This window comes from Pithys albifrons, chromosome 13, assembly GCF_047495875.1.
Source record: "Pithys albifrons albifrons isolate INPA30051 chromosome 13, PitAlb_v1, whole genome shotgun sequence".
Taxonomy (NCBI): Eukaryota; Metazoa; Chordata; class Aves; order Passeriformes; family Thamnophilidae; genus Pithys; species Pithys albifrons.
In genome coordinates this window covers 1,605,816-1,632,631 of record NC_092470.1, presented here as the reverse complement: position 1 = coordinate 1,632,631, position 26,816 = coordinate 1,605,816, and the positions used below count along the sequence as shown (strand labels likewise).

The 26,816-nt window shown below is 47.6% G+C and overlaps 1 protein-coding gene across 4 annotated transcripts in view; it reads right to left on the bottom strand.

Moving 5' to 3' along the window:
- Nucleotides 1-2,578: 2,578 nt before the first annotated feature.
- Nucleotides 2,579-26,816, bottom strand: part of PSTPIP1 (proline-serine-threonine phosphatase interacting protein 1) — a 53,879-nt gene continuing 29,641 nt past the window's right edge. For 3 of the 4 annotated variants that reach the window (XM_071568559.1, XM_071568560.1, XM_071568561.1), the window contains exons 5-16: nt 22,508-22,542; nt 21,339-21,445; nt 19,455-19,517; nt 18,400-18,498; nt 16,070-16,115; nt 15,206-15,285; nt 12,812-12,910; nt 11,980-12,076; nt 8,965-9,049; nt 7,392-7,462; nt 6,104-6,204; nt 2,579-4,579 (exon numbers count right to left, since the gene is read on the bottom strand). In XM_071568559.1, coding sequence (XP_071424660.1) covers nt 4,448-4,579; nt 6,104-6,204; nt 7,392-7,462; nt 8,965-9,049; nt 11,980-12,076; nt 12,812-12,910; nt 15,206-15,285; nt 16,070-16,115; nt 18,400-18,498; nt 19,455-19,517; nt 21,339-21,445; nt 22,508-22,542 — 1,015 coding nt within the window. In that variant the 3' untranslated portion in view covers nt 2,579-4,447. The remainder of the gene's footprint in view (nt 4,580-6,103; nt 6,205-7,391; nt 7,463-8,964; nt 9,050-11,979; nt 12,077-12,811; nt 12,911-15,205; nt 15,286-16,069; nt 16,116-18,399; nt 18,499-19,454; nt 19,518-21,338; nt 21,446-22,507; nt 22,543-26,816) is intronic. The other variant, XM_071568562.1, reaches the window with a different exon arrangement.

Here is a 26,816-nt window from a genome sequence, read left to right as displayed (position 1 = left end):
TCTCCACACAAGTATCCTTCCCCCTACAAACCCCAGTCTATCAGCCCTTGCAGCCCCTTAGCAGCCCTTTGCTTTCCAGGAGCCCAGTGGGACACAAAATCACAACTTTTTCTCCTTCCTCTTCATGGGGAGCAAAACCTCAGCTATTCTGTCTCCTTTCCCTCAGTGACAGTGAGTGTGCCCAGCACATCACAGCTGTACCACCCAAACCTCTGGGAGGGGAACTGGCATTAGTTTAGGGGGCTGGTGAAGGGTTCTGGCTGGTCCTAATGCTGCTTTGGGGATTGTTTTCCAACACCTTGCTTTCCTGTAAGGGCTTGGCCACTTGGTTGTGCCCATAACTTGTGACAGCAAGGACATGTGGGTCTTGGGGTGGTGGCCAAGCTAAGGGGTTCCTCCTGCTCTCCTTGCTCACTAGCTCTGAGTGTAGTTTCTGTTTGAGGACATAGGCTGTGCTGGTAGTTGTGTGGCTGGCAACTGCTCTTGTGTTCAATGCCCCAGCCCTGTAAGCTGGACAGTAAGAAAGACGGGGCAAAGAGATGGTGTTGAGCAACAGAAGCTTCTTTTCAGGCCTTCACAGTTTGTCCTGTGCTGTGCACAGTCATTGTTGCTCCACGCTGAAGGTTAACAGGGACTTTCCAGTGCAGGAGAAAATGTAATGCATCTCCTCTTGGCATCCATGTGCTTCCACTTAAACTGAATTCCACAGTGAAGTATGAGCTGCAACGGGGAGAAAATTGCCTCTGAAAAGGAGGCCCAGACCTTGAATGCACCTCTTGAAGAAGCAAGACAAGAAGGAATCCAAGGTTACGAGTTGCTACTGTTAGTGTTGTATGTATGTGATCTGTCACCACCTTGGCTGAACTGTGCTGGAGTTATTCACACTGCAGAGCTCGAGTCAGGGTCCTCGAGGGGGTGGCAAACACTTCAGACCTTGACCATTCACTGTGCTCCTGCTGTTGCTGCCTGCTCAGCTGGGAAGGGGCTGCTCTCTTCCCTGTAGCTGCTTAGTTGTTAGAAATGCTGGAAGCTGGATGGCTGCACAGACCTCTGAGCTCGGCAGGAGGCCCTTTCTTTTTGGTTGAGCACTGACTGTGTTGGCTGACCTAGAGCTGGATCTCTTGGATCTCTCTGTTTCCAGTCTGATACTACTTTGTTGTTCCTCTGGCTTGTGGGCTCTTAATGCCATAGACAGCAGCTGAAATCTGTTCTGTGCAGAGATGGGGCTCATACTGCACTTGCAGACATTTCCTAATTATGTGGGGTTGTCACTGGTTAAATGTTATTTTACACGGATTTTCCTGTTCCTTATTAATTAGCAGAAATGTTGTAAACGAGAACAATACACGTCTGGGCAGGTTTAAGGTACTCTTGGGCCTGATGCCTCCTTCAGTCTTTGCATTGTTATGCTCAAAGGAATAATAGAACAGATTACCACTACACCTTTTTGTATCACTCTCAACAATGTTCCTCAAATCCAAAGTCCATCTAATTATCCATATTTAATAGATAGATGATGCTTGTTTCTTACAGCCTAGTCAAAATCTCTGGAGTTAACAAACTGAAGTCCTGCAATGCCAAGTCAGGAGCAGCTCAGTGACTTTCTTGTGCCTTCTCTTTAATTAGGTTGTCTGTCTGTACATACCAGTCATAGGCTGTAGGTAATTCACTTGACAAACACACACCTCTGCCACTCCTCTTTTGTCCCTCCATGCTGCTTAGCACCTCCATGCCAAAAAACTGGCAGTCCAAATGAAAGCACAGAAGTGTTTGTGCAAAGAGTTTTAACTAAAATGGTGGAATTTAGTATAAAAATGCTTCCCACTGAAAAAGGCCCATTTCAGTTTCCCATCTTAGCTGAAAAATGAGTGATGACTTGACTGGGTCAGTTTTGTTGCCTGAATTTTACCAAACTGGAGAGGAAATGTTAATAAGGCAATATTATTGAGGCATTAACCTACAACTGACCTTTCTGCATTTCCTGGGGGAGGCTGGGGGGGTGGATGACACCTAAAATGTGGGTGTACTCAGAGGGTGTGTGTATGTCTTGATATCTCTGTTCTATTTGTGACAAGAGCTGCCACACTGATAGGGCAAACTGAAGAATTTGGGTGATAAGGAGTTCCCAGGGCCTCTCCAGACATGGTGGAGCAGAAGATCTGTGAGAAAACGTCGCTGCTGTTTTCATTGCCTGAACCATCTGCAGTCAGCAAGTGGCTCCCACATGCTCTGACACCAGGCAGATCTTGAACCACCTCCGAGCTCTGGACTTACAACAGTATTGACTTGACAGAAGAAGCAAGAGGTGGAAAGGAAATCACTTTCCTGACTGTAACAGCAAAACTATGGAATGGTTTGCTGGGATAGAAACAGCAGCCACCATCCCATGGTCAGTCTGCTGGTGTTGTGGTACATGGGAGTAAAAGTGATCTGTAGGAGGATTTCAGGGTCGTCAGGACTGGGCACTGCAGTGTCTTGTGTGAGGCTGTCTGGGCCCCGGGGAAGGGAGGGATCCCCACAAAATCCCTGTGTCACACAGAGTTAAAGGAGATGCACCTCAGTGGTTTATTTTTTTCTGTTTAATTAAGATAATCTGTAAAACACCTACCTAAATGTATTTTTTGCTTTATTACAGTTCTTGTGGAAGGCTGAGTGTTCAAGAAGTGAATGCATTAAATCTCCCCTGGTTTAGGGTTCCCTCCTGCTGTGGCTCAGCAGCGTTGCTGGAGCTGTGTGGCAGCACTGGCAGTGCCCTCTGCCCAAGCTGAAGGTTATTGTGCCCCATCTTTCTGTCACTGGTGAGTTCAGCCAAAGCTGTCAGTGCCTCCTCAGCCTGGGCAAGCTCTGCTGCTCTTACAGTGCTGCCTGAAATGCCATCCCAGCTCCTCCTCTGCCCCTGAGCCTGTGCTGTGCCAGGCAATGGGAGCCCTTCAGCCCACGTGGATGTGCTGCAATAACCTTGAGAAGTGTGGGAAGGACAAGTGTGCAAAGGACTGCAGGGATCCAAAGGAAAAGGGCCTCCAGCTACTGCTATTGCATTCTTGAAGGCAGAATAGAATAAGGTACTGCAAGTGCCTCTGGCCTTCCTTGTGTTTCATTTAAGGAATAATTACATTGACCATTACAGCTTTTTTCTTTTGTCTGAGTTTCTCTTTGTCTTTCCTGCTGTGTCCCAGCTAACAGTTCCTCCCTGCTCCAGACTTTTGGTAGCAATTTGGTTAATTTTCATTGTCTTGGTTCAGTTTTAAGACCTGAAACCTTGGCAAACAGGGTCATTCTGCCCCAGAAACAGATTCAGATTAAATCACTGATTTTTATTTTCTTTATCTTGAAATACTGAAAAGGGAAGAGTGGCAGAAACCACCCCTCAGTGCCTTGGTAAGTACAGTGGCATTAGGAAACATTCTTAAATACTGAACTAGAAAGACTGACAGAGCTGGAATCTGTGACATACAGTGAACCTGCACAGTGCAACTTCTTGGGTTTGTTGAAGGACAAGCACATTAAAAGTGCCTGGAAAGGCACCACGAGGTGCCTGTGCCACAATCCCAGAGGTCCTGAGGCTGGAGACAGCAGTGGAGGCAGAAGCCTGTGGGCAGAAGAGGAGAGCCTGAAGGGAGGATGCCCTGATGACACAGATCCAAGGATTGGGTGAGGATCTGATTGGCAATTCCCTGGTGTGCAGAGGAGGGGTCAGGGCAGTGCAGCACTGCTGGAGCCTTGGCTTCTCTGCTGTTTGTATTTTGGGGGTTTTAAACTTGAAAATCCCAGAGAGGTGTTAGGGAAACCTTCCAGCCAAGGCCTTGGGCTTATCATCTGTCCTGGAATCCAGTGCGAAGCAGAGCCATGGATAGTGTGGATTTCATTGTATTAGGAGATGGTTGTGATGGGGAAGTGCCTTAGATTTCCTTCCTACAGATGTGTCTCAGTCCTTCAGGTGCTCCTCTCTAGATGCATTCACTGATTTTCTTGTTGTCATTGGTGACTCTGGTGAAGTCAGTCCATTGTTGAAGATGCCAGCATGGCCTGTGCAGGGCAGGAGGGGACCCCTGGCTGCTGTGAGTGTCTCTGCTAGAGACACTCCTCCATCCTGGAGAAGCTGCCTTTGCTCCCCTGACCTTTTTCCTTTGGTGCTGTGAAGATCTGGGCAGGATTTTCCTCCCCAGGCTCACTGGGCTTTATGATGCTGCTGAGGGTGGGAGAACTGGGCTGAGGAAAGCAAGTCCTGATCTCTCAGGGCTCAACATGGTTCGTGCAGACAGCGTAGGCCAGGAGGTGCTGGGATGGGGTAGGAGCAGGGAACAAGCATGGTCAGTTGATTCTTTCCTGACTGGTAGTTGTAGAACAGTATTATGGGATGCCCATGGTCAGCTGAAGCAGACCTTGTGTGCAGGTTGTTTTCAGTAACAGAATATTTTTAAAGTCTGAGGGCTGAGGCTTCTTCCCATCAAAGCTTTTCAAGGTAAGAGCCTGGCACAAAGCCCCTCTGCCCATTCCTCTCTGCTGTCCACCAGCCATCCTCATTTTCCTCAATGACAACTACAATGTCTCCTTCACTGATGTCCAGTTCATCCATGTTCTGAAAGGAGACAGAAAAGCAACGGGGTTAGCCTGAGAGCACAGGGAGGCCAAGCACATACATGAGGGCATTTCAATCCTGCCCTTCAGCAGCAGCAGTCTGCCAGTGTCCTTCTGTGGGAATGAGCCTGTAAAACCAGGCAGTGAGGGATTAAGCATTTTGGCTATTTCCTTAAGATCTCCAAATTTCCCCAAGCCTACACGGTGTGTCCTCCTGTACAACTTGGCAACACTGGAGAAAGCCCAAAGGGGTTAAATACAACTGTCCTAAACCAGCTCACCATGACCTTCACAGTCTGCAGGTGTTGCTAAATAAAACAGAGCACAGCTTAATTCCCAAGGGAGATAACAGTGTCTCTGTTAATCCCTGCCTTAAATAGGTCTCTCAGCTCCCTTGGAGGGAGCAGCAGTGAGCAGTAGAGGTCCCTTCCTGCAGCAGTGACTTCCACCCTGAGACAGGAGCAGCAGCTGCAGGAGAGCCCTCCCTGGGCTCCCAGGCAGCAAATCAGTCCATGCTGTCCTATTTTCCATGGGAAACCACTTTGCTACCTGCAGCGTGGTAAAATAGAAAACAGGGGGAAAGAGGCTTCCAGAGATGTTTGATGTGTCAGCTAAAACTAAATTTAATGTACCTGAGTAGGTAAGAATGGACTCAGAAGATGAGAGGCTTCAGTGTACAATATACTAAAAGTAGTAATAGGCTCTTTTCTCAGCAGGGAAAATCCTCATGTGTCACAGTTTTAAAGCAGCTCTCAGAGTAGGGACCTCACAAAGTGCTCCAGTAGTGTCCTCAAGGAAACTGCCTTTAACAGGGAGGTACTTTCAGCTGCGCTTGGACGAAATTTCAGTAAATAATAAAAGTGTTTAAAACAAAGCAAAAAAAAAAATCTAATAAAAGGAGTTTGAATTCTGCTGTACTCTAAGAGAAAGTGCTCCTTTTGAGCTATTTTCATTTTTTATCAAGGTCTCTTTTTTGCCCTCTGTCAGCATTTCTTCGACATTGGCTACTGATGGCAGGTCCCTTGTGTGATGCTCTCTCTGCAATGTAACATAAGACCTCCTGGATGCTGTTCCTTCTGCTAATCTAAAGCTAATAAAGGAAACCCTTAAACTGACAAGTAAAGCAGCAAATTGGAGTCCAGGTTCTGGAGTCCACCTGAGTAAGTAAAAATTCAGAACTGGTCCATTCACAACCTTTTACTCAAGGTACTCTGCCTGGTTAGGACTGAAGTCAGTGAGAGTTCAATGTCCCATCTAAGGATGCTCTTTGTAACAATCTTTTGATAGACAAGCCACATCTATTGTGATTCTGTAACTTGCAACATGGGAGGATAGGAAAAGAGTGTCATTTATGGGGTTTCAGTCCCCTCCAGCATGGAGAGCCTCTGTGCTAAACTGGGGCAGGACAAGCCATCCCCTGGCCGTGAAGTGATAACATCACAGAATTAACACTTTCAAGAAGTTTGAATGAGCACATTTTTTTAATCTGATGCTATGAAATATATATTTTGAAGGCTTGTTTTACCTGGGCTGTGTAGTCATACAGCACTCTGTAGTCCTGTGATGATGTGATCCCACCTTCTTCATTTACAAAAATGGATGCATAGACTCCATCTGTTATCTCTGCTGGGGAAAAAAGTGAGGAAAATGTACCCACCACTGAAACAAAGAGTTCAGTTGCTTATAAATGCGTGGGATCATATGCAAGACTTCACAAATACAAGGGTTTCTTTTCTCCCTCTGCCTGGAGATGTACATGTATAGAAAAGCTGCTGGGAACTGTAGGTGAAGTCTTGCACAAAAACTGTCCCCCACTGATTGGAAGACAATACACTGAACTTCGTGGGAGGTCAGAAACCAGCTTTAGCTCATCCAGGTTGGGAAAAATGTTTACCCTGGTAAAACATGACCCAAGGAGGGCAATGCTGTGATGAAAGTGGTTTAAAATGGTTGCTGCTGGGGGTATAAAATTCTGGCAGTTCAGTGACTCACACAGGGCTTTCCTTGTTCCCTTGAGAAAAATGGAAAAGGCTGTGCCAGTGGGTCACCAGCCATTTTCCAGCCTATATAGTTCTCCAATAGCCTTGCCATGGACATCACTTTTCTGCAGATGTCTTGTTTTAATCCAGCATGTTGTAATTAGGGCAACCTCTTATTCCCTCCCAGCATCTGTCTGGGAGCTTCCCTGCTGAGCACACAAAGCAGACAGATAGTCTGGGCTTTGTTTCTGGGTGCCCAAGCAGCAGCCCTGGCAGGGGCAGTTGATTTTAAAAGCTGTTGTTTGAACACAACTTTTTATTTTCTTTCTGCTGTAGGAATCACAGTTAAATTGGTTTTATTTAATATCAAACCAATAAAAATGTCATAAGCTGTTACTTTCCACATAGTCAAAATACTGTGTTTTAAATATCATCTGATAAATTTGTAGTTGTGAGGGTTACAAGACAACAGTGTAGGTGTGAGATGAGATGGATATTTGCATTCATAAAGCATGAACCTGGTCTGTTAAAAGCTTTAGGTATTGTTTTGGGCTTTTTAGAGATAGTGTATTCCCCACAGGGAGAAAGCTGCTACCCCAGTCAGACTGTGCTGCTCTGAATGCACAGTCTCCTCTTGCCTGGATGGAGGGTTTGAAGATCCTATGGATTATTTGGCACTTTAAACTGGGAAATTTGTTTAATACACATCCAAACCAAACTCCTTTCCAGCCTGCTCTGACTGTGCTGTACCATTCCTGCTCCATGGCAAAACCTGACTGAGCACCACGACCCGAACCCAGCACCTCTGGTGAGGTGTGTCCTGCAGAGCCATACCCAGGGGAGGGGCCGAGGGAGTGGCACAGCCCGTGTGGTTCCTGCTGCTCCCGTGCAGGAGTCCCGAGAACCTGCAGAGCCAAGAGAAGCCAAGGACAGAGTGAGTGCCAGGGCTGGGGGTGAGCATCCCTTCCTCTCAGCTCTCTGACTCAGCCTTCCCTCCTTCTGCTCACACTGAGTAATGTCACTCCTTCCCATGGCCTTCTATTTGCATTTATGATGTAGATAAATTTATGTTGAGCTAAAATATATTTTTAAAAGTGCAGCAGAATACTGAACCATCAGCCATCACTAAACTGTGCATTTAATGCAGCAGGATAATATTTTGCTGTGGATCCAAAAACTCAGTGTGAAACTCCAATTACTTCACAATGTTAATACCATGAGAATTATCAGTTGCTTATAAGAGATTAACATCTTTTTGTGTTTAAGGAAAACTCTGATACAATTTAAAATATAGAACTTGTAAATGAGCCTTTCTAAAAACTGTGAGTTTAAGTGAATTTTTATTTTAATCTATCCCTAGTTATTTCCTATATCACAGCTGGGTACTAGAGACTAAGTAAAGGGAGAAAATGGGTTATGATTCTCAAGCAGAGATGGAAATAGCATTGCATCCTTAAGGTATATTTAGAGGGGCTGATTTTTTCAGCCAGTGAACACTCAGTATGTCTGGAAAATGGATATCCTAACTCAACAGTTCCTGAAAAACTCAGGCTGAGTCTCTCTAGGCTCCTTGCCCACGCAGTTGTGTTCTGAATGGCATTACAATTGTCTTATGTAACTGCAGAGGATGCAGCACTGAATTCATTATTATGGAAGATCCAATTTCTAACAGAAAAACCAAGTATTGTGCATCACCCTGCTCAGCTGACTGACCAGCCTGCTCCACATTCCAGATGGGAATCACAGTCTGCTTCCTGTTGTTGCTGTGCCATAAGGCTCATCTCAACACAAATCTCCTGGGCTTTAACTGTGGTGCCATTCCCACTGGGATTCAGCCATTTTGATATAAATATTTAAACCAACAGATCCACCATGCTCTTCTGCTTGTGGAATTGCAGCCACATTCCAACATCTACCAGCAGAAATGGACCTGAAAAAAATGCCTCCCTAATCATCAGTTATTCTTTAGCCCCTTTGGTCAAGGCCCAGAGAGCAGCTTCTCTGTCCTGCTCAGCTGAGCAGTGCAGTGACCCAGCAGGGAGTGGCCCAAGGGACAGCCCTTCCCACCCTCTGCTCCTGGCCAGATTCACCTTTGTGTCCCTGGAACAAAGTGGGTTTTTTGCTTCATGCCCTGAGTCCCTGGGAAAGAGGAAACCAGGGACTGTTCTCCATCCCTGGCTGAGTGACTGTGTGATGATCTCACCCTGTGTCACCCTTTCCAGCAGGCCACAGCAAAGTCACTCTGGCTCTGGGTTTAATAGATTTACTGCTTCTGTCACATGACATTTATTGATGCCTCTTGCTACAAGGAAGGAAGTAATACCTTTCCAGGTCCTGTTTTCTATCATCACACATTGCTGCTCATACACAGAAATACCTGTTGTGGGAGCTGAAGTTTGCCACTCACCTCTTCATCACGCCACAGGACTGGGTGGGGCTGCTGCTGCGCCTGCTGGGCTCTCTGCTGTAGTAGTTCTCATACCCGATTGCAGCTGCAACAGGACAACAAAAATGAGATGTTCAAACAGCCACAACTGTTTTCTCACCTTCACGATGCAGCCTGGGGCTGCTGGAGCAAAACTGCAGTCCAGCACCTCTCTGCCACCCCTGGAGTGTGGCTGGAGCAGCTCAGAGGGACCTGGGACTTGGCAAAGTGAGCAGCCCTGTCCTTGCTTGGTTTGACCTGAGCCAAGCAGAGCTGAGGTCCTGGAGCTCCACTCCAAGTGCTGTGGCAGCTTGAATTCAGAAGGCAGTTTCCTCCATGGCTGTCTCTTCTATGGCCTCGAAGCTCAGGATTTAAGGGAGCAGAGTGGCCATCGTGAGCCTCAGCCCACGGCTGAGATAGAACTGGCTGCAGTGTGCTTTGGTTTTTTTCTGTGTATGCAGTCAGAGCTTTTTGTCAGAGCTGGGGAGATTTCTGAATGTTGCTGCCAGCAGCAATAATGAGCAATTTCCTGGTCTGTGCTTGTGCTGTGTGTTTCCCTGCCTTTCATATCTCCCCCATCTGCCTCCTGAGAGCTGATTTACTGTTTACCCAGAGATATTTGGGGTTTGTTCTCTCAAACACAGTTATGTTACATTTCCTTCACTCTCCCCTATGGTGTTGTTAAGGGCAAAATTGAGACCATTTCCAACTCTAACTTCACAGATGAAATAGTTACAGATGGATTTATTTATTTTCCATCTCAGAGCTCCCCGTGTAGCTGCTGGTGGCCACACACCCTATGTGTGTGCTGGGTGTTGGAGCCAAACAAACCTGAGTGAAGTCTGTGAGCCTGGGTTATCTCACACCTGATAGCAGCAACTTAACAAAGACATTGGACTTGGGCTAAAGGTTGTGTTGATATTCTGCACTGGGTCAGCCAAGATAATAAGCAGAGCAGGCACATACAGCTAATGAGTGTGAAGAATCCCTAAAAAAAGACTCACAGTAATTAGAGAGTTTTGTGACAATTTAAGGGTTCCTGTTGCCCTTCTGGATTGTTGTCCAGTTTCTGTCTGTAGGGTATTGTGAGATTAGGTAGAAGAAGGGAGTGAGCAATAGCACCCAGAAAGGTTTGGTCACGATGAAGGTGTTCAGCTGCACAACACAAAACAACATGTGGGTTTCCTCCTGCATTTTGCAAGTAATAAACCAGATCAACAGCTCACCGTGTGCTGCTGTGCAAACTCATTAGCCAGAGCTGTGCAGGTACCAGGATATTGCTGCCAGAACATGGCACCTTCTAGAAGGTGGCAAAAGTAAAAACAGCAAAAAAGCAAGTCAGGTTTTTCTTTACTTTTCCTAAACCTCTCAAGGGTTTTTTCCCCTCTATCTCTTATAAGAAATGACTCCTTACATAGCCAAGAGCTGTATCCAGAAAATTGCCTTGGCGACTGGAGAATGAGAAATCTCACACAAGAAAAAAATCCCAAAAAAACAACAAGCTGAGAATTACCAATTTCTAGATGTACAGAAGTTGTTTCACACTGTTGCAAGGCACAGTTGTGCCACTGAAAATGTAATTTTTCCTGGGGAAATGCTACTGTATCAGCAAATTTAAATCCCCTGTGTGAAGAAGAATGAACTATAGAAGCAAAGTGGCATCCAGTGCACCAGTTGCAATATATTAGCTAAAAAAAATTCCTCAAATCTCTAATTTTAATCATCATTAGTGTAGTGACATAAAGGCTGAGTGAAAAACAGGCCTCAGTGCTGAGTTAGTGCAGCTCCAGCTCCACTGTGGAGGGGCCTGGGGTGTAACTGCTTCCAGCCCTGAGCTGTGCATCAAATCAAAGGGGTGTAAGTTGTTTTTGTATGAGATAATTGTGCCTTTGGAAGGGCCTTCATGGTGTCGATATTCTCCCCATACAACTCCTAGCACAGAAGGGTTTTATCAGGATAAAATTGTTTTGTGCCAGTATGGTTTATTCACTGCTCTGGCTGGAAGGCACCGAGCTCTGTGGGCACTGCCTGGGCCCTCTGAGGGGTTTTCTCTTTGCCAGGGCAGGGTGATATTAGAGCAGACATGGAACTGGAACATCTGTGCACAGACTTCACAGAAATGGAGGAGAAGCTCTTGCCAGCAGAGATCTGTGTCATCTGCTAATGAAGAGGTGAAAAGGGGATTTTTCTCTCCTTTTACCAGTGCTGTGAGCCTTGGTTTCTGCACCAGTCTGTAACCATCTTGTCCTGCTTGTTGCCGTACAGGGCTGTGGTTGTGTTTGGCCCTGTGAAACATGAGATAGGCTCCTTTCCATGGATGTGTTTGGAGAACTCCTGCCCTGGAGCAGCAGGTTTTCATTTCACAATCACTGTTGCCTCTTGCTGGGTCGGTCTCCAGCCAGCCCAGAGGTTTTTATCACGGCAGTCAAGGAAAAGGCTGCTTTGGTTTGAATGAAGTCTGTGAACTTACAGCACTTCTGTCTGCTGGGGCAGAGCCAACTCAGAATGTCCCCCAGCAAGTGTCTTGGCTTGAAGACAACAGTTATTATTCCCCATTGGGCATATGGAACAAAAGGGAAAGTTTGGTCTTCTCTGTGCTGCAAAGGAAGAGATGGCACCTCTCAGGGGCCACAGGGTGCAGTTACATGTGAGCTGTCTCAGCCTTGTCACTGCTGCAGGAGATTGAAGTTTCCATCTCTGCAAAGCAATTTGCCACCTCCTTAGTGGTGTCAGTTCAGCTGTGCTGTGAAGCAAGCCTGGCTGCAAAGCCAAAACATCTCCTTTTCCCTCTTTGGAGGGTTATTTTTAACCTGGATCATTCCCCTCTCCCACTCAGTGCTGCACAGGCAGCTCTGATGGCAGTGAGAGGATGTGAGCCCAGAGATGGGAGCAAAGAGGAACTTCTCCAGCTGTCCTCACCTCCAAGGACATGCCCTGCACAGCCCCAGCCCCAGCCCAGGGGGTAACTCACCTGGCAAGACCAAGAGCAATAATTACCTGGAGGTTGTGTTCCTGTCATTTTTGTCTTAATGAAGTAGTCTATGTCTGACTCCACAACACAGTTCTCCAGGCTGACCCGAACCTCTTCATACAGCTACAAAACAGAGTCCAAGAATCTACTTTAACTTTTAAAATCTCATAATGAAATAATGATTAATCCTCTTCTAATAATTTTCCCCTTAAGTGACACTTTATATTTGGTACATGTCTGACCTGCATGATCTTGGCCTGTCCCCCATACAAATATTCTTGTAAACACTTTTGTTTGTTTGTGCTCTGTATATTCTTTAAGGATAGGAGGACAAAAGTCCAGGGCTTTTCAATGCAATAAAGAAATTACTAGCAGGAAACAACCATTCAAACCAACCAATCTACTGTATTCTTTGTCTTCCAGTTTTGAGACCATGACTGGATGCCTTTTTGAAAGTGGTGTCAGAGCCCAAACATACCCAGCAGAGTGTTCTGGTAGCTGAGGGGAGACATGTGAGTGCCCCCAGGTGTGACACAGACTGTTCAATGCAGACATGTGTCTGTGTACCCCAGGGCCAGGCTGGGCTGAGGGCAGTACCTGGTCGTCCCTGACACACTGCAGGGACAGCTGGTTGCAGTGCTGTACCCAGGGCCCAGGCTGGGCTGGTTGCAGTGCTGTACCCAGGGCCCAGGCTGTGCTGGGGGCAGTGCTGTACCCAGGGCCCAGTCTGGGCTGGGGGCAGTGCTGTACCCAGGGCCCAGGCTGGGCTGGGGGCAGTACCTGGTCGTCCCTGACACACTGCAGGGACAGCTGGTTGCAGTGCTGTACCCAGGGCCCAGGCTGGGCTGGGGGCAGTACCTGGTCGTCCCTGACACACTGCAGGGACAGCTGGTTGCAGTGCACCCACAGCGCGTTGCGCAGGACGGTGATGCGGTCGCACTCCTGCAGCTGGAACACCTGCACGGGACAGCACATGGGGGGTCAGTGCTCTGCAGGGCTGGGCAGGGCTGGGGCTGCACAACATTCTGGAGGCTCATGTTTTCAGCTGCTGAAGGAACTGCATCTACTTGCTCATGCTCAAGAATTTGTTTTAATTGATTGCACCAAATCAAAATTATATTTTATAGACAAAAATTAAGCAGGGGTAAGGAATCTAGAGCTGGATTTGACTGCTGCCTCTGCTGCAAGGATTTTGGAGTCGGGGTCCTGTCTGCTCATCACACTGAAATCTTGATGTTTAACTGACCAGTAGAGTACTGGCATGAATGGATTATATTTGTATTAGAGGTAGAGCCAAAACTTTCCCCCTCTACCATCTTAAATATCTTTCTAAACTTTTCTCTGTTGTAACTATTTGAGACTCTCTGGAGTTGCCTCTATGCATTTCTGAGGTTACTTTTGTCGTAAAGGAAAGTCAATTTTCTTTCTTCAGAGTTTACTCCCTTCCTGCATCTGTCTGATTTTCTCATGTTGTTGCACTGCTTGGGAAGAGAGAGGAAGTGTGAACTGAGTTGGGGGAAGAGACAGATAAACTCTTTCTTTAAAAACTTTTTTAAAGAAAAAACAAAAACCCACCCTAATCTCTAAGCTATAATTTTAAAAGTAGAACATCAATTTTGATTTTCTATGAGGTGTGAAAAGCTCAGATGCTGCCAGCCATCTGTTTCCACCTCCATTTGCTAGTAATTATGTCCAGAACACCACAAACATACACAATATTCAGCAGAACATTCAGTTGGGTACACTGCCTGCCATCTAATATCTTACCAACTGAAAAAACCCTTCAAAAAAAACCCAACCAAAAGAAGAATCTATCAAGGGAGTAACTGGTGTGGCACCAGTGTCTGAGAGCACCAGCTTTTTAAAGAGATCCTGCGGGTGGAGAATGAGTATTCCAATATCCTTCTGAGCAGAAAGCCTGTGTGTGGCTGCAGCCTCACCCCTCCGGCTGCTGGAGCAGCACCAGAGCCAGCTGGGAATTCTCCAGGTAAGTGATGTCCTGTTGGGAGATGAGTTAATCCAAGAGGGCCATGTGGTGGCTCTGGGCTGGTCAAGCCCATGCCAACACCCAGCACAGCACAGCTGGGGGAGGTTTGACACAGCCCTGGTGTCACAGGCACCTGAGGATCCCGGGTACCCCCTGGCAAGGGATGGGCACAGCCCCACAGTGAAGGCCACCCCAGTGCTGTCACCTGCCTGCCAACAGTTTCAGGCAGCAGATGTGCAGCACTCAGAGCCCAGGCAGCCCCAGCACCTCCAGCTTCCTCACTATGGAGCCAGAAGTTTTGGATCTTCAGCTGCTTTTTGTACCAGTTACTGGTGTTAAATGCCTCAAAAAAAAAGTATCAGTTCTTCCCTCAACAAGCACTTTTAAAAGAAGGCATTAAAGACACCTCTCCTTTAGGAATGGTTGTTTGGATTAAGCAGTGGGAAGGCCACAGGCTCTTGTGGGCACATCAGAATTTAGCCACGTGGGACAAAGGAGAGTGTGAGGTTTTGGAATGCTTTGCTTGTTTGTTGGCTTTTTAAGAAGGAGAAAATATTCATCTTGGGAAAGCTAAGGCTTGGCATAGTTCTGTGGAAATGTCTATGCCAGCTGGGAGACTTTTGAGTCCTCCTGGACAGGGAATGTGTGAGAGGAAGCAGAGAACTGGAAAGCTTTGTCCTGGCATTTTATTTTATGTGGAAATAAAGCCTGCAAAAAATAAACGCAGCAAAATCAGACTTTAGCAGATGGGCAGAGGTACTTGAAGGATTACTGTGACCAAATGTGTGGCTGATTTGAATGCCAACCAGCTCCTGCAAATTGTTGTGCAAAACTTACTAGCCAGGTGCAAATCTCCTTATCCATCCTTGGCATGATGGAAATAGAGACTTTTCCACCAGCACCACCTTTCATTTGAGAGATTGCTTCATGGCAGAGGGCCAATATTCTTGCAAGGAAACAAAGATTCTGAGTGGCTTGGATATGTTCATGTTCTTCAGTTCATTTGTTGCTCCACCTCTGCACTTATTGCCCTCCTTTATATTTATATTTATATGCTGATCAAGCACGGAATGTCAGTGAGGCAGCAGCAGCTGAGTCTAAATCAGCTCTAGTTTTTGCAGTAATTTTGCAAAGACATCTACTGAGACTCCACATAAAGTGAGCAGCAAAACCCTTGGGATGACATGTCAGGTCTTAGACTGGTATCTGCAGGTGGGATAAAATAAAAAGCATGCAAACATATCACTGCAAAAGTCAATGTTTACCTGGCAGGTTTTGATGTGTTCCTGCTCCCACTCTGTCCTGACCTTATCCAGCTGCTCGATGTTCTGTTTGTACACGTTCTCTGTAAACAGACACACAGGAGAGAAACCCAACAGTTAGGGAAAAAAGGGATACAGCCTTTCTCTTTTTCCTCCTGTTAGGCCTTTGCTGTGGTTCTTCTATTTTAGGCCTGTGGTTTGCTTGAGTGTCACAAGAATGTGTGAGCTTGAAACTGGTGGGGCACAAGGATCTTTGGGGATTTTTTCTTTGCAACTTTATATGTGAGTAAGGATTCGCTCTGTGTGGTTTGCAGAGCATTTATAAAATTTACAGGAGGGATAATGCACTTCAGAGATGAAGAGCTTGGACCATGCTTGAGCCCTGGGCACCCTTAGGCCATGTGAGGTGATGCAAACTATTCCGTGAGCTCCTGAGCCAGCTGGACGTGGTGCTGCCCTGGGCTGGGCACACACAACGCTCCGTGCCCATGTCCATGGGGTGGTGAATTTGGGCTGGGCTGGGCTGGCAGGGGACAATGTGAGTGTCCTCTGTGCTTTCAGACTTGCTTCAAGGAGAGCTCTTCTTCCCTGGCTGAAGTCCCTAAAGGAAGTCTTCTCTAAATTCTTTAATGAAAGCAGGACTCTTGCATTTACACAAAGGATAGTGAATGTAGGTGACTGTCAGGTTGCTGCTTGTTACAGGTTTCTTCATTAATCTTTGGGTAAGTGACTTTGGGACCTCTGACTTCCAACAGAGACAGCCTGGGTGATTTGGATGGGTGATTTGGATGGTGCTCTCTCAATATCCTGTGCTGGTAGATCTTTGCTGAGGAGAATCACAATGTTCAGTTACAAATAGAGTATCACCTGCTTCATTTGCTGCATCTCTGCATTGCTTGGCTTTGTTCTGACTCTGAAACAGCAAAAGAAACCCCAGATTAATTTCTGACAATATTTTTTGCTTCAGCCCTGTGGTTTTTTTGCTGCCTGCTCTCTTTTCCCTGCTAGGGGAAAGGCTCTAACTTGCAAACACTTCCTGGCTGTGCTGCCTTGATTCCTGGCTCTGCTGAATGTTTGCCATGGAGAAAGGACCAGAATTCCTCGGGTGCAGCCACAGGGCCACTGACTTCAAGGGAAACCTTCCCATTCAGACCTCCCTGCCACAGGAGCTCAGAGCCAGCATGATCCAGCCTGAAGCTCTGTCTGCTGGCTCAGTTGGTTTTTCTCAAGTGTTTGATGTGCTTTCCTAATAGATATTTATAAGCAGAAATAAATGGCCATTAGAATTCTCCATCTTTCAAGCTTCTCATGTAACACACAGATGAAAAGAACACAGCTTCTAAAATACTTTGCAAATGCCAGATTATTTCCCATAACATCTCAGAAGCCTAAAAGCAAAATTCACTCTAAGTAGAACTTTTCTTTTTTAAAAACCTGCAGCTTTTAACAAATGAAAATACAGCCATTATTGACAGTTTTATACACCCATGTATTTCTGCACAGATGGTGATGACAGCACATTAATGCACAGCCCCAGACAGCTGTGTAACACATCCTTCCACTCTGCCCTGCAGACCAGGCTCAGGTGGGGGTCCATCACAACTGACTGGAAACCTGTAGTAAGCTGAGAACAGAAGCTTCATTCTTACTTGCTTCCTGGCCCAAACAGAGTGTGAATGCTGAGCAGCATTAAACAGCTTGTGAGCTGCCTCTCAAACGTTGTGGCATGTGTGGGGAGGGCAGGGCAGTGAGCACCTTGGGATTCTCCTGCTGGGAGAGGAGGGCAGTGAGCACCTTGGGATGCTCCTGCTGGGAGGGGAGGGCAGTGAGCACCTTGGGATGCTCCTGCTGGGAGGGGAGGGCAGTGAGCACCTTGGGATGCTCCTGCTGGGAGGGGAGGGCAGTGAGCACCTTGGGATGCTCCTGCTGGGAAGGGAGGGCAGTGAGCACCTTGGGATGCTCCTGCTGGGAGGGGAGGGCAGTGAGCACCTTGGGATGCTCCTGCTGGAAGGAGTGGGGAGGGGAGGGCAGTGAGCACCTTGGGATGCTCCTGCTGGGAGGAGAGGGCAGTGAGCACCTTGGGATGCTCCTGCTGGGAGGGGAGGGCAGTGAGCACCTTGGGATGCTCCTGCTGGGAGAGGAGGGCAGTGAGCACCTTGGGATGCTCCTGCTGGGAGGGGAGGGCAGTGAGCACCTTGGGATGCTCCTGCTGGGAGAGGAGGGCAGTGAGCACCTTGGGATGCTCCTGCTGGGAGGGGAGGGCAGTGAGCACCTTGGGATTCTCCTGCTGGGAGAGGAGGGCAGTGAGCACCTTGGGATACTCCTGCTGGGAGAGGAGGGCAGTGAGCACCTTGGGATGCTCCTGCTGGAAGGATTGGGGAGGGGAGGGCAGTGAGCACCTTGGGATGCTCCTGCTGGGAGGAGTGGGGCAGGTGCAGCTGCCCCTGAAGCTGCTCACTGTTCTGGGTCATTTTGACAGAGCCAGGATTCCATCCCCCCTTTACAGCTGAACTGGAGGGGTTTGTTCACCAAAGATTAGCCAGTGTTGGAAATAAAATGCAAAGTTCTGATGCCATTTTTAGAGTCTCCACCCACCCCACTCCTTGAGATGATTTTTGATCCTTTTTCCTTACACAGCACTGATTTTTATCAAGCCAAAGGGAGTTCATTTATTTTGTTTTCTCCATCTGTTCCCCTGCAAAATGTTCCCATTAAAAGTTAGTGAATTGTCAGCTACAAGTATCAAGACGATGCAATGAAGGGCTGCAGTGCCTTAATTTCCAAGGATTTATTTTTGAGTCTCTAAATATAGTTGAAATTCAACTAACCATAAGGAGAAAAATGTTGAGGAAAATGTGCATCTTAATGTAAGATTCTATGCCTACTAAATGTAAGAGACCAAAAAGCAAAACTAAATGCATGACATCCTTCTTACTTGTTTTTTTGTTGTTGTTGTTTGTTTTTTTTTTTTAAGAGTAATTTGAGAGAAAAATCTCATTCAGTTTCCTTTCAGGATTCATAGAGCAATTGGATCATAGCCTGGGATAAATTAATTAGACAACTTAGTCCTTTCCCAGGGGATTCCAAGGGGTTAATTAGAAGAGAAAGCAGCCCCTGGCATCCTGCAGAACAGGTTGGTTGATTGTATTCTCTTGTAAACCCCACAGCTCTCTCTGGAGCACTGTCGGCTCAGGTACCTTTTCTGTGTGTTTTGGGTTGCCTGAGGCACTGATGCGTTCCAAGGACTGCTCTGCCTCGTCTGCCTCCTTGCACTTCTGCTCGTAGGTCTTCTTGGACTGCAGGGAGATGAAATCAGATGTGAGGGCACAGGGCTGGGATGTCCCCAGGAAGATGTTCTGGGCAATGTCTGGTTTGCATCTGGGGGAGCAAATCAGTGCCCAGGTAAGGGCAACAGAACAAATTCCCAGTGACACCATAAGGAGATTGAAAAGTAGACTCGAAAAACTGGGGTAAGGGGCTGAGAGCATAAATTGGGTTCTTCTCTTGCAGCCCTGAAACTGTTTGCTTTGTAGAGCTGCAGCTCCCTGCAGGGATGGTCAGGGGTACACAGGCAGCTCTGCCACCACTGTGGCATGAGGTCTGAGAGACCAAAGGAGGAGCCACATTCCCAGGGTGCCCATGGGGTGGGTTGGCATTGCTGCACTGTCACTCGGAGCATCAGGTGGCCAAAGTCAGTGTGTTCCTTGCCCATTGCTCCAAGCTGTGAGGCAGAGCCAGGAACCCATAAGCAACAGCCTTGGTGGAGTTCTCACAAGCAAGAGAAATCCTTATTTGCACCAAAAGATCTCTGTGTCTTAGAGATTCACTTGGAACAACCACATTTTGATAACACCTGTTAGTACAGTGCCAGCTGCAGCACTGATAGGTCTGCAACTACTTTCCTTTAGAAGCAATTGCCCTCTGGAAACCCAAACCAGCTGCCTGCAGTTCCTGCAGAACCTGCGAGCTTTCCAGCTGGAGAGGACTCCTCCTACCTGTTTAAAAATTGCATTTCCTCCTGTAAGTACCTGGAAGGGGTGGAATCCTGTTTGACCTGGTGCATTGACCATCCCACACTGACTCCCAGGAGACACTTCAGTGCTTGCGGCAGAGAAGATCAGCTTTCTGCTCATGGCAGCAATCACATCCTCTCACACACACACTCTTGCACACTCACACAGCCCTGACCTTTCTGTGAACAGGTACATGTGGCACAGTTTGCTCCAGGAGACTGCACGAGCCCCTTGCTTACCTCCATTGTTCTCTTATACTGGGACAGTTTGCTCTTGTGCATGCGCTCCATGGCAGCCTCGTACTGGAAGGAACACACACAGGGAAGGAACACACACAGGTCAGCGTTTCTGAACTTGGAATTCCTCCTTGCCTTCCAGGGGCAGCATCAGGAAAGCCACTGTCAGGGCCTGTCTGCAAGCCTCCTGTCTGTGGGGAAAATTACTGCACTCTGCTTTTATAAATGGCAGGTTTCTGAGTGATACAGAGTGCCAAGTATAAAAATAATCCAAGGTCATTCTGCTTCAGTGGTTTCCAATAGCAGAGAGGATGTAGATCTTCATTTCCTTCCTCCTTTTTCTTTTTCCTTAAGGAGCTGGAGCAGTGTAACCCCCAGCCACAGTGCCTGTGAGCTCTGCCAGCAGAGCTCCTTTGCTGCTGCCAGAGCCTGCCCCTGCATCTCTGCAGGCCAAACCACTGCCTTGCCCACATGAGCACAGGTGCTTGTCTGTTTTAAACACAAACAATTCCTGCTTTTATATTCTATTACTTCTGGTAAATTTATACTTGTACAGTTTGATTTCTGTGCTGTTACCTGGTTGGTGTTGGAGGGACAGTGCTGGATTCTCTTCAGTTGGGATATGCCCAGCTTTATGTGAGAGTGAGATACATTTGGCATCCTCAGTGGGACTTTGGTCCTTTAATTTTTGTATTCTGCTCAAGCAAAACTCTCTCCAGGGCTGCCCAGAGGTTTGTTTCATATTGGGCACAGCTACAGTAAAACACAGAATTCTGGGAGGTTACCAAAAATGCTGCCCCCATCCAGCACATCCAATGCTGACTTCCTCACAGGCACATTCTGGACAGAGAAAAAAGCTCGTCTCAGACTCCAAAGCAGTTTTTCATTGTTTTCCAGGCCTGTCTTAGCTGTTCCCATTTGAGTTACAGACTTGCTGTTCTCAGCTGGAGAAAGAGCCTCTCTGCACATCCTGCTGGCCAGGACAGGGAGGATACAAACACTGATGGACCTGGTGCCTGCTGTCTTTATATGCCTTATTTATATGCCAGATTGCTGCAGACCTGAAATCTCGGTAGTAGCACTGGGTTCACCTACTTTCACATTCAGAGTTCTTTGTTATTTCAAGTTCCTTTGTGTTAGGGACTTGTAGACACAAGACTTTTGTAGCATTGGATAGTGATCATATGCATTTTCATTTGTTTTAAATCAGCAAAGAACTGAGTATTTCATTTTACTCCTCCATCAGTCAGTGTTGTCAGAGTTAAGGACTGTCCCATCTTTGTCTTCAGCCCCACAGAACCACAGAAAGTGTGAGAGTCACCACTGTTGTCTCTATTGAGAACAATTTTTCAAGGGACTTAAAGCTTGATAAGATCATAGGGGATGAAATGGGCTTAAATAAACCTAATTTTTTATTAGCAACATCAACTAGATGCTACTTATTCCATATATTTGTAATTCAGCATATATTGGTGTTGCATTCAGCATGATAATTATTTGCTTTTATGTTTTGAAAGATTTGTGTTACCTCTTTATTTAATGCACATTTGAGATCATGCAGGATCATAGCAAAGAAACGTATTAGCAAAGGTATGAAAAAGAGAAAAAGAAGGATTAAATTCTTACAGGAATAACGATAACAGTATCTGCAGTTATACTAGAGAGAGTAAAAGGGACTAAAGCCTCTGGCTCCTGAGTTCAGAGCACTACTTTATTTCCAGCTGGGATCAGAAAGAGGTTTTTGTTCCACATTCTGGTCTGTAGAGTGAACAGTTCACACTGGGAATTCTTTATCATCCTTTGCAGAATTCCCAGCCTATGGCTGGACACAGATCAGCAGCATGGGCCATTGACCCAATTTGTTTCAACATTTCTTTGGTTCCTCACCTTTTTCCTTTGCTCCTTCTGTCTTTCTCGGAATTCCTCTATCCCTTTCAGTTCATCCTTCAGCATTACTGCCAGCTGGATGTGAGAGTTGCCAACACTTTCAATTTCTAAAGCAAATCAGAATTCATATACAGTCAGTGGAAAGTCCTTTAAATATAAAGTCATGCTTTTCAGGAGATGTTTCTGCAGTGTGGCTGCCCTATGACTTCTCATGGACAGAGGAGCCTTAAAAAAGGTCTCCCTGTCTTTCTGCAGGCCCTGACACTGCTGAGAGTTCACCCAACCTCAGTGATGCTTCTTGCAGGTCCTCCCAGTGCCTGCACAGTGCAGGGGCAAGACTCCTCCCTGCAGGACTGGAGCAGCATCAGAGCAGCCTTGACCGGAGCAGAGCAGCTGCATCTCTTCCCGTTTACCCCTTTTTCCCCTTCCTTTGAGGCTGCAGATCGGGTGTTGTGGTGCAGAGGAAGGGACAGAGCTCTGACCTCCATCACCACCCCGTGCCTGCTCTCCCTCTGCCACGCTGTGGGGTTGTCCCTGCTCTGGGAGCTGCCTGCCAGCTGTGCCCAGTCATCAGACAAAGCTGCACACTGAGAATTTCCAAGGGTCAGCAAAGATGGATTTAATTTCACAGCACCTGGTGATGCTGTTTGGAGTGGCTGGGAACTTCTCTGCATTTGGCAGCTTTGGTGCCTCTGAAATGGAACCCCCACATTTCCCAGAAATGTTGAGCTCCCCCAGCCAGGCTCTAAAACACTGGTTGCTCTTCAAGAGGGGGTTTTGGTGTAAACAGCAGGTGCCAGTCCCCAGGTACAGTGTCCCACTGGCTACGATGGGGCTGCATTCAGTGTTTTGCTGAGTCTTGGGCACATTTGGAAAGATGCTGATTTGGTGTCAGTGGTTTGCAGAACAGGGAACAGAACTCATGTTTTGTGACTTGATCCAGTTACAACTTACTTGAGGAACAAGCCATTTTCTTTGCCTCCAGAGAGTGGAGTGAGTGCCCAGTCTTGGAGGACACCAGGGAGAGTCCCTTTCCTGCACTCTCTGCACTACAGACTGGAAGAGAAAAGCTGGGAATAGAGTGGGAAAGAGGAAGAAAGGCCTCAGAGGGGATGAACATTTCAGGTGTCTGTATTTCCCAGGCCAGAAGGGAAGATGTGAATACTTACGTTGCTTGAGCATCTCGAATGCTGCCTTCAGTGTGCTGTGGGGCAGAAACAAGACACTTCATTAGTGTTGGCTTTAGGGGTGGGTTGTGAATCCAGGGGGAAATCTTTCCCTCCAAATCTGAGGGATCCACACAGAGATAAAGCCCTTAACAGTCTCTCAAGAAAAGTCGACCATGCCAACAAGCGCAATAGCATCAATCTGTTACCACCAGGAAATGCAGTAAAACGCTCCATGAAGCAAGGAATTGCACTACTCCTTCTATGCACCCTTTTTCAATCCCGCTGTATTTGTGACCGGGAATGTTAACAGGCATTTCTCTCTCGCGGTAGGTGCGGGTCAGCCGCAGGGAACGCAGCCGGGCCAGGGACTGCGGCTGGAGCAGCAGAGCGGAGGGCGCAGCGGGACCGGCTCTGGCTCGGGCCGGGGCAGCCTCACCGGTGCCCGAGCTGTGCCCCCACTGTGTCCCCGCTGTGCCCGCAGCATCCCCCGCAGCATCCTCCGCACGGTATAGCCCCGGCACCGCCGAAACCGGGGCAGAGCCCTCCAAACCCCAATGCCCCCGGATCCCGATGCCCCCGGTCCCCGATGCCCCCGGTCCCCGATGCTCCCGGTCCCCGATGCCCCCGGTCCCCGATGCTCCCGGTCCCCGATGCCCCCGGTTCCCGATGCCCCCGGCCCCCGATGTTCCCGGCCCCCGATGCTCCCGGTCCCCGATGCCCCCGGCCTCCGATGCCCCCGGTCCCCGATGCCCCCGGTTCCCGATGCCCCCGGTCCCCGATGCCCCCGGTTCCCGATGCCCCCGGTTCCCGATGCCCCCGGTCCCCGATGCTCCCGGCCCCCGATGCTCCCGGCCCCCGATGTTGCCGGCGCTTCCGACAGCCCAAAAGCACGGCACGGAGCAATGATGGTGCCGTGAGCCCTGGGCACGGAGAGGGGCACAGAGCCCTCCGGGGGACCCTCCTTGCTGAGCGCTGCGGGGGCAGAAGGGCAGGACAGGAACCTGCAGACTGCCTGGAGTTCTGTCCCTTGGCGAGCCAGAGCCCACCTCGAGGAGGCACCAGAGATGCCACCACAGAAGTGATGGGAGAGCGAAAGGTCTGTAAAAGGCATTTTTAATGTAACAAACTCCTCTCGCTGTTTTTGCAGGCATACCGGCCAAGGCTGTGGTGGGATTTGGAGGTTTATCAGATTTAGAAATCATCTCTCCAAGCCTCAGAGTGTCTTATTCCCTGAAGGAAACAGTTCTGAGCTGTCCGTGAAGCTCTGGGCTGCCCCAGGCAGAGCCAGTGGGGGAATCTGGGGAAGGAAGAGCCTGAATCGCTCCCAGGAGAGTCCAGGAGAGGATCCACATCCCCTCCCAGCCCTGTGCAGATGGGCAGGGAAATCTGCATCTCCTGGGCCGCTTCGGGAGCCTTGGGAGACACAGGAAGGATCCTAATTGCCCTGTGTTAATTGTGGCTGGACATCTGTTTCCCAATCAAAGCTCCCTCCCAGCAGCAGCGCTGCCTTGGCAGGCACAAGGAAAATGCACAGGCAGGGGAGAGGCTGGGCTTGGCCTCAGCACCAACTGCCTGGAAATGCACTTCCAGATCTAAATTTGTTGAAATACAAGGAAAAGACTTCCAGACAGAAAAAAGGAGCTGTTTGATTTTTTTCAGATTTCAGTTAGGTCGGTAGTGGTGAATCTCCTGCAGTAAGTCAGGAAGAACATGCTAGGTTGAGTATTTTTAACTATTTTCCTAACAATACTTAAACATTAGAAGGTTTATTTTGCAAAAAAAATTAGTCTGGTGTGAAATTTGGATGGAAACTAAATTGTGACACCATAAAGGAAACAAAGGATATTCTTTCCAGCTGATTAAGAGCTTGACATTAAATGACAAGTTGAATATTAGCAACAGAGATAGCTTTTTCTCACCTAAAAGCTCTAATGGATTATTTTGAAAAAATAATATATAGAAGGAATAAAATTTGATTTTTTAGTGTGCAATTTCCAGTAGGAGGTGGGGAGTGTGCTAACAACTTCATGCCTGAAATATGTAAATGCTGGAATTTAAAAAATAGAGAACATTTGCAAACTGCACATACTGTTTGCACTCTGTGTTGATCTGTTGTTCCCAGAGATTTTTTTCCTTTGCTGTTGGTGATTTGAGTTATGCAAAAAGTGGCAAAATTGCTGGAGTGGATCCTGAAAAATGGAACTTTCTCAGTATATATCAAGGACAAAAGCAATTTGCTGCCGTTTTGGTTTCCAGGCACCTGAGCTACCACAGCAGCTCATGGTCCTAAGCCATCCATAGAGCTGTTCTCTTTGCTGCCTCTCTGTAAGGCTGAAGGGATCTGTGGTCTGATAATGCAGCAAAGAGAGGCCAGTTTGCCCCTTGCATGGTCTCTAAGGGCCTTTCCAGAAATGTCTGGCATGAAGGATTTGTCCAGCCAATTCCCAGCTGCTGACTGGGGCAAGGCCACAGCCCATAAGCAGATTGAAACAGCCTTAAGCCATTTCCTTCCTTATTTTTATAATAATCTTCTAAACTCAGTGAATCAGATGCCACATCCTTGTGAGGCTTAACAGAATAGCAGACATGTATCATGCCAAGTTGTACACGTGGGAGGGAATAAATAAATCAGGTTTTGCCCATGGATCCATCAGGACTCCCTTTATGACTGCTGAGCTGCAGCAGCACTGCCATAGATCAGCTCCTCACTGCAGCTGATGCTCTCCCTGTACCAGTGAAGGGTTTCAGTGCTTCACAGGGTTCAGTGGAAACAACTCCTGGAGCTGACACACAAGTGGGTGTTAATTCTGTCTGTGCTGATTTGCATGTTCAGTACCTGTTGCCTATTGCTTCATGGGGGCTTTGCTTTCTGATGGGATTGACGTGGGCTTTACTCTGAGGCATCCAAAGGATGCCCCTCACAGACACTCAAGCATTTTACCCCCAGTGTATGATACTTCTTAGCATTCTGGTAGCAATTGGTATTTTTGTTTGTTCTGAGGCTAAATTAGGAAACCTAGCTTTGAAAACAATTTAAGCAAAACTGGAAAATTGCCATTTGCTTTTTTTTTTCTTTTTTTTTATTGCTCACTTCTGAGATTTCCATGTAAATTCTGGAAGACTGTAAAACCACTCCAGCTAAACACAGTGTTGCAGCCTTCCCTCTGGGCTCCCCTAGGTGGAGAGGTCTCCTTGAAAGTAAGATTGGACACAAATTTACTGTGCATATTAAACGACTTGCTGTTGTACATATAAAGATTGGATTTGTCAAAATGCATTTTGAGTGCAAACAGGAGTGCCTGAAACTGAATGGCAGGGAATAGACAGTGCCCTGGAATAGCAGGGAATAGAGAGAGCCCTGGAATAGCAGGGAATAGAGAGCCCTGGAATAGCAGGGAATAGAGAGAGAGCCCTGGAATAGCAGGGAATAGAGAGAGAGCCCTGGAATAGCAGGGAATAGAGAGAGCCCTGGAATAGCAGGGAATACAGAGAGCCCTGGAATAGCAGGGAATACAGAGAGCCGTGGAATAGCAGGGAATAGAGAGAGAGCCCTGGAATAGCAGGGAATAGAGAGAGAGCCCTGGAATAGCAGGGAATAGAGAGAGCCCTGGAATAGCAGAGAATAGAGAGAGCCTGGAATAGCAGGGAATAGAGAGAGCCCTGGAATAGCAGGGAATACAGAGAGCCCTGGAATAGCAGGGAATAGAGAGAGCCCTGGAATAGCAGAGAATAGAGAGAGCCCTGGAATGGCAGGGAATACAGAGAGCCCTGGAATAGCAGGGAACACCAAGCCCTGCGCCCCAGTCCCCTCAGCATCCTCGGGTGGGCTTTGCCATCTAGTGGCCACAACGTTCTTACCAGGTTTGTTTGGGGTTTTTTGCTTTCTCTCTCTGTTTTTGGACCTCGCCTTTGGCGCAGAGCTGTGGGAACAGGCTGTGCTGGGCAGCGCTGTGGGACACGAGGAGCGCCAGGACGTGCCCTATGGGCAGGGCACTGGTGCCCTCTGCGGCACGGCCACCCCAAGGTGAATGCCACGGCCCCAGTGAGGCAATAACGGAGCCCTGGCAGTGGTGGTGCTTGGGGGACAGGTATGCTCACTGTGGACACTGTTACACCACACTTTTATGTTTCTTTCTTTGAGTTTTTTCAACTTTAAGCTTGACAGTTTGGGCCCTTTTTTTCCAGTACTTTGCCTTTAGAGACTCGATTAACTGAGTAATTCAGAGAGTCCCTAGACCTCTTGCACACAGGAAGGTAAAACAGGCTCTTCTAACAGGAAAACCACACATCTTTTCAAATTTTCTCTGTT